The following is a 13,047-nucleotide window of genomic DNA, read 5'->3' on the forward strand; positions in this document are numbered from 1 at the left end:
TGACTCCTGGAGGCGTCAGGGCTCGCCACGAACCATGCTCCAGCAGAGACAGCAGAGTCAGGGACAGCAGTGGTAGAGAAAATACACTGCTGATCTCAGGTGCTCATCTTAACTCTTCAGTGTTTCTCTTGCTTATCCAAAGCTCGATGCAAAGCTCTGGATGTGTGCAAGGCACAGTTTGGGCTTCATTCATGAGAAAGTGCCACCACAGGAAAGAATGGCCACGTGATAAATTGCAGCTGAATGGGAGAACTCAGGAGCCTGGATCCTTAGAAAATCACAGCATGTTAGAGCAAGAGACAGGCCTCAGAGATCACGCTGGCCAGCCCTTCATCGATAGGGACAGCAGAGCCCAGGGCAGAGACGTGCCTTGCTATGTGCAGTCTCTAAGGGACAGCGCCCGGCCCTGCCCGTGTGTCTCTTCACTGGCCATCCCCTGCTCGTTTCTCCCCCAGGCCACCTCTACCCAAGTAACCAAAATCTGATGATCTGAACCGTGCTCCCAGGCCTGTCTCATGTACAAGTGTGTGGATTAATCCTTTGGCCTCTTTGTAACGTAGGAGACCAGTCAGGGGATGAGAACATCACTCAGATGCTCAAGCGTGCTCACGACTGCCGGAAGACAGCTGAGAATGCGGCCAAGGCCCTGCTCATGAAGCTGGACGGCAGCTGCGGGGGCGCATTTGCCGTGGCCGGCTGCAGTGTGCAACCCTGGGAGAGCCTCTCCTCCAACAGCCACACCAGGTAACTCTCGGCCCTTCTACTACTGGACAGACGTGTGTGCGTCTGTGCTCTACTCACTGGGCCGGACATGTGGGGACCCAGCTCTCAGACTGTGAGGCTTGGATGAGGTCAGAGGTGTCCCCATGCTGGCAGCCTGGTCCACCCGGGGAATCGGGGTTCAGCATGGGAGAGCTGGGAAGGGCCTTCCGTGGCCAGTGTGGGGACCACAGCCCAGAGAGAAGGGATGTTTGCACAAGAAGGTGGAACCTGAAGGTGGAACCCAAGCCTCCCTTTCTGTCTGGTGCGCTCACTCCCATTTTATTCCGTTCTCCTTTTCTTCATAGTTCTTGATTTCCGAGAGCATCTGGGGTAGCATAAGGCCCATTTGCTGCAAACAGTCGCTAAGCATCCACGACCCAAGCTGCGTCCGATTTCTGGGCTCCATTCCGTCCCCTCTTCTCCTCGGGCCTCTGTCCTTCATAAGCTCTTCTAGGGCAATAGCCTCCTCCTCTCCCATCTCTTTTGCTCTGCAGCGTGATGCCAAATTCAGAGCAGGTCATCAGCGGACACTCAGCAACGAGCCTGAGTTCAGGTTCAGTGTCTGTGAATCTAGAACACTGAAGTGGGTACATGAAAAAGTTGGGGAGGAAAGCAGCGAAGACCTGGCTGAGCATACTTTGTGGAAGCCACTGGATTTTTCCATAAGGGGGTAGAGGGTCAGAATGAAGCCTTTGCTAGCCATCTTCTCATGTCTTACCACCCAAGCCCTATGAACACCTTCCCTTTTTGTATCAGTTCCAGGTCTAGAAACTACTTTCTTACAGATTCTCCTGTGGTAGCCAAATCATAAGACACAGGGAGGTGACTTACCCCGTTCGCACAGGGGAGAGAGCCTGGGCTCAGAGATCTGTAAGTGACTTGGCTAAGTAAGGTCTCACGGCTGACAGAGGCAAGATGGGACTGAGCCCCAGCACTACGGTACCAACATATTACTCTTGCCACTACGCCAGGCTGCGTATCACGACATTAAAAAAACAGGGTTCACTTGCCGACCAAGTGACAAGAACCTCAGAAGGCTGGATGGGATCTCAGGAGCCAAAGGGTTTCGAAATACTGGCGTTTCCTTGGTGCCTGAAAGCAACTTAACGTTCCTGTCTCTCCTCCCACTGGCAGGACCCAGCCATCTGGCTCAGTGCCTCCATGTATCTGCCCCAGCCCCGGGGCCTCGGGAGAGGGGCTGCTCCCAACAACGGAGCTGGCCAGGTGCTCACAGGCTCCAGGGAGCCTGTCGCTTTTGACTCCGGCGCCCCAGTCATCTTATTCAATGAAACAGATTATAATTTATTTTTGTCTTAAAAACCACATTCTTCTGCTGAACACAGAAAGCAGATGCTCTCCTTAATGGCTTTTCCAGATGTGTCTGATCTATAATTTCCTCGTTCATTCAGAGTAGAAACATAGTCTCCGGGCTGTCAGTGATGCTGTTCTGTTGAATCCATGAACACGAGAAGCCGATCGACGGGGAATATGTGCTGTTTCAGTAGCTTCGAAGGGGCGTGTTACACATCCTTTGCTCCCCACTCCCAAAATAATTTCGTTTTAATCCAGATCAGAGACAAATTTGGAGACAAAAGTCAGAACCCTCACCATCCTTTTAGGGGAGATCCTCGTTTTGAATGTTTGCTAGAAATACTTTAATATACAGGTGAGCCTTGATTCTGAGACAGTTTTCTTAGAGAAATTTAATTTTTGGTGATATCTTAACACAGGCTGAGATCAATTCAGGACAGGGTCTTTCTTTCTTTTTTTTTTTTTTTTAAGATTTTTATTTATTTATTTGACAGAGATCACAAGTAGGCAGAGAGGCAGGCAGAGAGAGAGAGGGGGAAGCAGGCTCCCTGCCAAGCAGAGAGCCTGATGCGGGGCTCGATCCCAGGACCCTGGGATCATGACCTGAGCCGAAGGCAGAGGCTTTAACCACTGAGCCACCCAGGTGCCCCCATGGTCTTTATTTTTTAAGGATGCTCTCAGCCTCAAATGGGTCTTCCATCAAAGTACAGTGGACTCTAATTCAGATTTCACTCTCTCGTCCTTAAAAATTCACTTTCACCCTCCTACCCGAGTCCGAGCAGCCAGGGTGGGCCCAGAAGAACCACATGCAGCCCACTGGTGTGGCATTCCACATTTTCTCGTCCTGACGCAACCAGAATATTTTTATGCGACCCGTGGGCTCTGAGAAAACGTCCCAAACCACCAACCCTTCTCATAATTATAATGACTAATTTTGTTTGTAAATCTTGCCATTCCAGCTCAGACATGCCCCCATGTCAAGTTTAGAGGGAGAAAGAGATGGAGTTTTCTGTGTCGGAGCTCTGTCTGGCTCCGTAGCCCCCTTTTCCTCCCACGGTCACCGACTGGCCTGGAGAATCCTAATCAGAGTGTCGGTCAGCTGTTCCTCAAGGTCTCAGGAAAGGAATGCCAAGTGTCAGGTCTCCAGATGCCTTTCCGGCAGCAGACGAACGGCTCCTGATGACAGGAGGGTCGTGGTTTGGGAAAGGAACAGCAGCAGAGTAGTTACCAGCGAGGAGAATAAAAATGGTAGCCAGCCCGTCAGCTGACGGTTGGCAGGAGCCTAGAGACACTGCTGTTTAGCTTTTGAAAAATTCAGTCCTAGCCTCATCAGCAGTTACAATAGACTTAATGGACTGAGGAACTAGGTAATGTTGATGGCCTGGATAGCTTTCTCAGCATCTCACAACAGAGGGGCCAGGGGACTAAATTGTTGAGATGGGAATAGGGAATCCTTAGTCAAGCCCACCCTTCCTGTCAAGCATCACAATTTCAGTTCATTCCATGGAAGCACAGTCATCGATCTCAGTCTACAGAAGGACATGTGGCCAAGACAGAATAAGCCTCAGCAGATCTGTCCTAATGGAGACTAGAGCTGCGTCCCTTCTGTACCACTGTTGGGTGGGGATCACGGTGAGCCATGGGAGTCTGGGCACCGCAGCTTCTCTGGGGAGCGGCCGGGCACCTTCCAGGTATCAGGGTTCCACCCGGCTGACCATTCACCCCCAAGATGGAGTAAGGGCAGTGGAACTCAAGATGCCCACTGTTCACATTCTAAGCTTGTTGTCTTAAGTGAGGTCTCACCAGAGCAGAAAGGAGGGTTGATGACAGTGGAACCCTGTCCTTTGAAAGGATGGATGGGATTAGAATGGGCAGCCCATTAGGAAAAGCCTGGGCCACCGCCATCAGCAAGCTTCTGGGAGTGAGAGACCAGATCTGGCTGTTGTAACTGTAATTGTTCTCATCCCTGTGAAGAAAGGAGTTGCTTTCTCATCCCAGCTATCAGGAGAATCCATCCACGGTCCTTGGGATTAAAGTTTAGAGGTGCTAGTACATTCTGAAGCCCAGCTCAGACACATTCCTCAACACGACAGCATGGTGCTAAGGCCTGCTGCTCAAATGGCCTTGTCATTTATCTTTTAGGCTCTATGAAGACTAGGTAGAGACCTGAAATGTGTTTTTTAAGGATTTTATTTATTTGAGAGAGAGAGCGCACGAGCCGGGGGGAGAGGCAGAGGGAGAGGGAGAAGCAGGCTCTCCACTGAGTAGGGAGCCCGATGTGGGGCTTGAACCCAGGACCCTGGGATCATGACCTGAGCCAAAGGCAGACGCTTAACCAACTTAGCCACCCAGATGTCCCAGAATTGCATGAGCATTGTAAAAGTAAATTAAAATCCAAGCATTATATGAAATTCTCCATAGGACGACTCTCACTGGAAAGGACACTATAAACAGTTCAGGGTGTATTTCCACACTTTTACCTGTCCACTTTTTCCTTTGTTAAGACCTTTGGCTGAAAATGACAGAATCATATTCTGTCATAAACGGGGCCTTGTTAGAAGGCCATTCCACACACAGGAGCTACCCACATCCAACCCATGCTCCCCACACATGGCCTTCATCTTCCTGCTGCAGGCAGGCACCCCAGATGACAGAAAACCAGCACAACTCCTGCATATGTACTAAGGCTGACTGGTTTCACTGATGTCAAGTAAAAAAAAAAAATTCAAGCTGGGACATCTTGCCCCAGGGCTCAAGTCCTCCTCCTCCCCCTACCCCCTACCCGTCCTCGGTGGCCATGGCAGTTCCCACAGGAGCCACACAGGTAAGAAGAGAGGAGGTGGGTCCCAGGAGAAAATGGAAGATGGGAATCTTCCACCAGCAGGCCAAAGCACAGCATCTTTAAAAATATGATTATATATAATTTTTAATCTGAGAATCCTATTATGTGGACTCTCTTGAAATTTGTTTTTCCCCTTAGTATTAAATTTTTTTTTCCATGTGACATTCGTGTCTGTCAGTAGCTTCCCACTCTCACACTGGAGGGCAGTCCTTCATGTATCCAAACAGCTTCTTCTCACTGGACATTCCTACCCAGCTTTTCACTATTAACCATTAGAGCCACCGTCCTGGACCCCACGCCTGTCCCTCTTGTGCAATTTCAGTGGGAAACTCAAAGAAACATAATTTGCTGGCCCAAAAATGATGGTTTCCAAGGTCAGAGAGCCTCCATACATGATGACGTTTTTCTCCTCTTCCTCCAAACCCTTGCTAAAACTGGGTAGCATAGATTTTTTCGATTTTGCTGATCTCTGGGCAAAAAAATACCCTTAATACTTTCCTTTCTGTCTCCTAATTATTAGCAATGTTGAAAATCATTATAATGTTTAATTTTTCTAATGTCCGGGAAATTGTTAGGCACAGTGTAGCTGTGAGGCCCAGATAGTGTCTATCTTGGTGTGTTACCAGTGACTGAATGAGGGAAAGGTTAATGTTTGGTTGAGAGAAGTCTCATTTCCAACATTGTTATAAGGACATCTTTACAAATGGCTATGGAAATAGAATCTGTTTCTCGTTTGGACTTCCACTGACAGCTAAGTTCTTGGGAGCTTTCTGGAATGAGGCAGGTTTTGAGAACTTCGGTTTTCTGGCACCAGATTTCCCCTGTATTTTGTCAGATAATTTTTCTTCATTTAACCTCCACTTCTCCCAGAGAATTCTGATAAGCATCTGAGAGAATATAGACCTAAAAGGTTAGGATTGTGTTTAGGTGTTTTTAGTTCTTCGTGACAGTCGTCGAATGGGGTGGGGAGCTACCCACAGCCAACACTCCAAGATGCAGGCAGTTGATAAGGCCCATCCTCTGTCTGGAGGAATGGGGCGTCACCTAGGAGTGGCTGACCCCCTCCTTCAAATCAGCTTAAAATGCTCAGCAAAACAGAAGGCAAGGCCTGATGGCATTTTCCTTCTGAAAATGAGCTGCACCTTGGTGGAAATGAGATCTTACTGGGGGCCAGATAAGACATTGATAAAAACTCAAGGAAAAACCCATCTCTGGTTTTTGTGGCAAAGAAATGAAATGCCATTCTAGCTTTTTGCCATGACAAGATGAGGAGGCTACAGAAAAAATGGATTTTTCTTCTAAAACACAGGCTGGGGAGTTGTCTGGAGGTTGAGGCTGGGACAGGAAGAAGTGGGGGACAGAGGACCAGATATCTGAAATCCGGCAGCTGCTTCACTAAACTTGAGTCCATGTCCCATCATGGCCAGGGCAGGTAGAAGGGTAGGGTGTCCCAGGCCACCGGCACTGACACCCCCCCCCCGCCACTCCCCCTGGCTGTAGGCCACCCCCTTGCAGTGTGCCAGAAGATTCCTGGCAACTCATGGACGTGGAGCAAAGCCAGCAGGAAGGGGCTCCCGCAGAGCATCCCGGAAAGGAGAAACCCACGTGACCTGGCCCAGCTTCCTGAAAAAGAAAAAAAAAAAAAACAGAACAGAATGCAAAGATGGGCTGTTCCACCATTCTGGGGTGGGCTGGGGTTCTCTACCTGCAGCCGTCCCCAAAATCCTCTCAGAGAACAGGCCTCCCACCCTGGAGACGAGGAGCGACTGGTCTGGGTGGGCAGACATTCATTCCCCCCTTGAGAGCCAAGACCAGCCAGCATTCCAAGCTGGGAGAGCTAATGGATGACCTAACCCGGCCCAGCAGCCAACAGCGGGCCCTCGGGAGACCGGTAGCGCCTTTGTCTGCAGGAGGCAGAGGACAGGCCGGCTGGCTTCCCTGCCTTTCACACTGTCACAATCCTATTCCACAGTGGAACATTAGGCCACAAGGCAGAATTGTAATTAACCTCCCTGATCCATTCCCTGCTGGCTTTCCGGAAGGGAGGGAGGGAAGCCACAGAGCAGGGATGCAGTGTGTATCTGGAAATCGCAAACTTTGCTCTGTAAGAGCATTTTAGAGCACTGAACTTCCCACAAGGGTCCATCTGGGGAGGGAGATCTTGTTTCTTCTTTTTTGAAAACTATACTCATGGTAGAGATGGTGAAATAAAGGCCTTCCCCCTGGCCAGGTATCAGGTCCCAGACCCTTGGGGGTCCAGGATATCCCAAAGCCTGTCAACCTCTGCCTACCCGTGTTGGTGTTTCCTTGAACATTCTAGGTGGTTTCTGTAGTCCCGTCCAGCACTTGCTGCATTGCTTCTCCCTCAGCCTCGGTATTCTGCATGACTTGCTAGTTGGCTCTCATCCTTGCTAGGGAGCCCCTGAGTCTGTGCAGGGAGGTCCTGGAGGTGGGCACAGCTGTTTCTCCAACTTCCCCAGAAGGAGTGCTGCACTGGCCGGCCCTGCCTGCTTCAGGACCCATTGTTCCCTTCCAACAGTCTGGTGATGGGGGACTTACTTGTATTCCCATTTACTGCAGCCTGGGAATATTGGGTCATTTCCTCTGGACCATAAAGCCAGGCAGAGGCAGAGGAAGAACATATGCTCAGGTCTATCTGATGTCAGAGATCTGCTAATTACCACTGGCACCTGCCAGATCAGCCCAAGAGAGTATGGCCTCCCCCTAGAGATTTTCTGGGGGAGGGCAGCCCAGTTACTCGACAGGCTACTGTGCAAATGCCCGCCTGTCTTATGGGGTAGACCAGTCGTTCCCAAACCTGGCTGTGCCTCAGGAGATGGGGAGGGTACGTTAGAATGCAGATTGCTGGGCCCACTCCCAGAGTTCCCCCTCTAGAGATCTTGGGGTGGGGGTGGGGGCTGGAGCGTGCATTCCTAACAAGCTACACAGCTAACCCAGCAGTGACTCTGGCCGCCACTGGGCACACCAGCCCTGTCGAGTGGAAAGTCTGCCCAAATAGTATCAATTTAGTGCCTGCAAGATAATTACAGAACTCTAAGCTTCTAGTGCCCTTCAGATTTTTAAATTTCTTTAAGTGAAAGAGAACAAAGCGTATTGGAGTATAAGTGTTCTATTTCTTAAAAAAAAAAAAGAAAGAAAATATGTCAAAAAACTCATCTGAGTGGTAGGTACATGGGTATTGGTTCATCTCCATGGTCGTCTTGACGTAGTAATTTTTAACGTAAGGAAGGACGAGGATTGTAAAGGGAACCTCCAGCCCAGAGTCCCAGCTCCCCGGGAATCAATTTCGTTCCTGAAGCCTCCTGGCAGGTCCCTGGAAGGGAGGTGCTGCTGTTGCCCAGTGCACGCTGTCCAGACCTGCCGCGCCCCTAAGCACAGCTCCAGGCTCGGCCCTGTGGAAGGCACTGTGGACACGGCCCCCGCCACAGTCCGCTCTCGTTTCATTGTCGTTCTTCTGCTGGACGTTTTAGATGTCTGTCCCTCCAGGTCTGTGTTGACAGTCCATGAAGGTGAGCGCTGAGTCCTAATTGAATGGTTTTGTTCCAGGCAGGCCTTCCCCCATGGCTGGGGGTGGCCTGCTTTACTGCAGAGCAGGGTAGCTGCTGAGGGAGGGACCCTGAGCACCCCCTAGGAGAAGTCCCCCTAGTTCCCAAGTCCCACCGACCTCCCTGGTGCCCTCTGCTGGGGTTAGCTCATTTGCTTCTCTTGAGCAGCTTGTTTCTTTATGAAATTGCCACCTGAAATGCTCCAGCCAGACGGTGCTGCTGCTTCTCCCTTCTCGTCCTTTTGAAAATGCAGCTTGAGAAACCACAGGAACGGTGACTGATCATAATAACTGTATCCTCCTTCCTGCCGCCCAGCTTCCGCCATCTCTTCCTGAGATTGTCGCAAGAGCCCAGGATGGGTCCCCCTGCCTCTGCTCTTGCCTCCCTGTATCTCTCCTCAGCTCAGAGGCCAGAGGGATCCTATTAAGATGAAAGGCAGATCACGTCACGCCTCTGTCACAAACCCTCCAATGGCTTCCGTTCTAATTCTAGAGGGAAAGTCAACCCTTATAAAACCTGACAGGACCTGGCACCCTGCCGTTACCCATCCCCCCCCCCAACACACACCCTCCTCTCTGACCAGCTCTCCTCCTTCCTCTCCCTTAACTGACTCCAGCTCAGCCACACTCACTGCCTCAGGGCCTTTGCATTCGCTGTGTCCTCTGCCTGGATCGCTCTTCCTCTAAATATCCACACAGCTCCCTTTTTCATGTCCTGTGAGTCTACTCTATCCGTAGGTCTACTTTATATAACTTTTCATGCAGGTCCTCCCTACAACTCTGTTGCACAGACTAAGCTCATCTTCTCTTTGTGCTCCCCATAATTGCTTCATTTTTCTCTGTGGTACTTCTCACTGTCTGATGTACTCTGTATTTTACTTGTTTGTCTCCCCTGCTAGAATATGAGTTCTGTGATAGCAGAGTTTTTTCTAGGGCCTAGGAGAGTACCTCACAGTGGCCCTCCAGTATCACTTAAACGAATGATAGCTACATTTATTTCTTGAGTGCTTACTGCGTGCTAGGCACTGTTCTAAACCCTTTACATTCCGACTTCATTTTACAGATGAGGAAGTAGGCCCAGGGAGGTTGAATCATGCTTCCTGTAAATCTACCAGGTGGCAAAGGTGCTTGGGTTACAGGTCAAGGTAACACCTCTGTATTAGGGTTCTCCGGAGAAACAGGACCAATGGGGGTAGAGGTCGCCGTATGTATATATGGAAAAAGAGTGATTAATTTTAAGGAATTGGCTGACACAATTATGGGGACTGGCAAGTCCTAAATCTACAGGGCAGGCACACTGACTAGAGACCCAAGGAAGCCTTTTTTTTTTTTTAAAGATTTTATTTATTTATTTGACAGAGAGAGATCACAAGTAGACAGAGAGGCAGGCAGAGAGAGAGAGAGAGAGAGAGAAGCAGGCTCCCTGCTGAGCAGAGAGCCCGATGTGGGACTCGATCCCAGGACCCTGAGATCATGACCTGAGCCGAAGGCAGCAGCTTAACCCACTGAGCCACCCAGGCGCCCCCAAGACCCAAGGAAGTCTTGATGTAGCAGTCTTGAATCTGAAGGCTGTCCAGAGGCAGAATTTCTTTCTTGGGGGACCTAAGTCTTTTCTCTTAAGGCTTTCAACTGATTGGACGAAACCCACCTACATCATGGAAGGTAGTTTGCTTTACTGAGCGAACAATTTAAATGTTACATCTCGGGGTGCCTGGGTGGCTCAGTCGCTTGAGCATCTGACTCTTGATTTTGGCCTTGGCCATGATCTCAGAGTCATGGGATCAAGCCCTGTGTCAGGCTCCTTGCTCAGCAGGGAGACTGCTAGAGTTTCTCTCTCTCTTTCCCTCTTTCCCTCTCCTCCCGTGCTCGCTCACTCACACTCTCTTAAATAAATAAATGTTAAATACATCTTTTTAAAAAATACCTTCGCAGTGACATCTAGATGGGTGGTCAGCCACGTACCTGGGCACTATAGACTAGCCCTATTGCCGCATGAAATGAATCATCAGAACCTGTAAGGAGGTATTCCTCCCTGGGATGAAGAGGGTGGGGTGGGAAGGTGACCCCAAAGGGTCTGTGGTGCTCAGAGAACTTGCAGTTCTAGTGGGAGTTTTCTGACTCAAAGATCACCCAAGCCCCAGGATGCTGGCTTCTTCCCGTGCACGGGCAGCTGCATAGCAGGGCTCCAGCTCATCCCTTCTCCTCACCCTTGTCTCTAGAAGCCCCATCTAGAAGCCCTTATCTAGAAGCCCCATCTTCTAGATAATGTGTCGCACATAAGAATGGAATGGTCCCCAGTCACACCTAGGTTATGGGGCCATTGCATCTGCTGAGTTGGGGTCCTGGGCCTGTTAGGGTTCCAGGGTGAGGTGAGGAGGGCAGGCCTGGGCCTCCAGCAGCCAGCAGGCTGTGGAGACCACTCCTCGCTCCTGGCATAGCTTCTAGCAAGAGGAGTCTTGGGAGGATGGGCCTGAGGAATGAGAAGTCACTGGCCCAAGTCCAAGTATACCAGTGTCCAGCCTCATGACCAGGCAAGCCACCTAACATCTCAGAGCCTCAGTCACCAAATCTGTAGTGACAGAGATGATCATGCCAACCTGGCCTGTTTTGATGAGAGTTCAGTGGGCCCCAGCTTGTATTTTAAGGTCTTTCCAAGGCCAGAGCCATGAGGGCTATGTCATGTTTTGGCGGGACCAGCGTAGGTCCAGAAAAACTGTAGATCCACACTGGACTCTAATGTTTGAAGACTGACAGGGTGCAGAGGGCCTCATTCTGAGCCGGTGGGGACAGCCTGTCCACTGCCAGAAAAAGTCAGTGCCCTCTTAAGAGCCCGAACCTCAGTTTTCCTGTGGTGCTCACCTTCGCGTGGTAGCCTGGGTGACACAGAATCCTTCAGAGGCCGCTGTGTTCTCAGGGTTCATCCTAACTGCTTCTCAGGTCTGGCAGCCGTCACCATTCAGCACGGCTTCCAGGGCCCCGTGGTTGGACCTGGGTCCCTCTGGTGGACAGTATACTCAGCCGTGAGCCAGGAGGAATGGTGTGGTTGGCGGCGGGGTGTGGTGGGTGGGGAGGGGCTCCTGCTTTCTGAGTTGTCATAGTAGCAATACACATGGGGGTTTCTTTCATGGTATCCCACTCCCCCTTTTCCACCACACCTTCCAGCTCCTACCCCAAGGAGACTGCTGCTGCAGTCCTAGACGTGTGTTTACACGAGTGAATACATACACACGCATGGATCTATACATCACACCATAGGTATTTTGTTCTTCAACTTTGTTCCTAAACATATCCTTTTTTTCTTAAGTCCGGCCCACATGTATGGTTATTTTTTAATCAAATACTACTTTTATCCTATTTCTCCACTTAAAATATTTCCACCGTGTCATAATTACTACTGAAATGTCCATGCAACTTTTGGAATGTACCATAATTAACTACGTCCTCTATGCCACACAATGTCTTTGTATCTTGTTGCTTCTGTGGGATTATTTCCTTAGAATTCCTTCTTAGGGTCCGCATGTTGTGTTAAAAGGGGTAGGTATTCCTGTTATTCTTCAGACTGATTTCTCTCCTAAAAGGTAATATCAATGACCCAATGGCACAAAGAATGCTTTTTGGGGAGGTGCGCGGGGTGGGGGTTACCATGGAAGGCCGTTGAAGAGATGGGGTGTGGAAAGGAGTCCAGAACAGGACCCGTTCTCAGTGGCTGGAAACCGTGAGAGGTTTGCTCTGTCTCCTCAGCACAACTAGCTCCACGGCCAGTAGCTGCGACACGGAGTTCACTAAGGAAGACGAGCAGAGGCTGAAGGACTACATCCAGCAGCTCCGGAATGACAGAGCCGCGGTCAAGCTGACCATGCTGGAGCTGGAGAGCATCCACATTGACCCCCTCAGCTACGACGTGAAGCCCCGGGGGGACAGCCAGCGGCTGGATCTGGAGAACGCGGTGCTGATGCAGGAGCTGATGGCCATGAAGGTACCGCGGGGCAGGGGCCCGAGGCAGCCTGGGGCCGTGTGCTGCTGGGTCCTCCGGGGGAGACAGGAGAAGGCCCTCTGGAAGCAGGTCAGCCACGATGACCAGTCAACCCGCCGGGGTTCTGTCACCTCCCCCTGGAGGACAGCCAGAGCCTCATTTGTAGACCGGACTAGTTTCCGTGTGTCTGGGGCACTGAGGCTGGACATGACCCTGGAGGGTTAGAGGAACTCCGGAGGAGGCCTCAGGGTGTCTCAGCTCTGCTCTGGAACACCTCATTCTCCAGGAGAAGCCAGATCAGGTCCCTGGAGGTGGGAGCAGCCCCTGTCTCCATAAAAGGACCTCTCCCCTCCAGGAGCTTGGGGTGCTTCCGGGGTGGATGCTGATGTTAATGAGGAATAGAGGAGGATGGGGTGAGGACAGGTGCAGTGTTTGGATGAGACCCTCACTGTCCTGATGTCCTTTTCCCTTCCATGCCACACAGAGCCCACCAGCATCCTAACCCCCTCAGGGAAGTGGCCAGTGCCCTTCACATCCACTCTTCCTGATAAGATCCTGGCATTATCTGCTGGCATCTGGAAAGTGGGGGGGGGG

At 50.8% G+C, this 13,047-nt stretch overlaps 1 protein-coding gene across 5 annotated transcripts in view; it reads left to right on the top strand.

Annotated features, from left to right (window-relative positions):
* MCC (MCC regulator of WNT signaling pathway) overlaps nucleotides 1–13,047 on the top strand; it is a 408,333-nt gene that overhangs the window by 371,647 nt on the left and 23,639 nt on the right. For all 5 annotated transcript variants that reach the window (XM_032844747.1, XM_032844771.1, XM_032844753.1 and 2 more), the window contains 2 exons: nucleotides 561–744; nucleotides 12,222–12,456. In XM_032844747.1, the coding sequence (XP_032700638.1) occupies nucleotides 561–744; nucleotides 12,222–12,456 (419 nt within the window). The remainder of the gene's footprint in view (nucleotides 1–560; nucleotides 745–12,221; nucleotides 12,457–13,047) is intronic.

The sequence above is a fragment of the Lontra canadensis genome, unplaced genomic scaffold, assembly GCF_010015895.1.
Source record: "Lontra canadensis isolate GAN:19392208 unplaced genomic scaffold, GSC_riverotter_1.0 scaffold4, whole genome shotgun sequence".
In the NCBI taxonomy this organism is placed as follows: Eukaryota; Metazoa; Chordata; class Mammalia; order Carnivora; family Mustelidae; genus Lontra; species Lontra canadensis.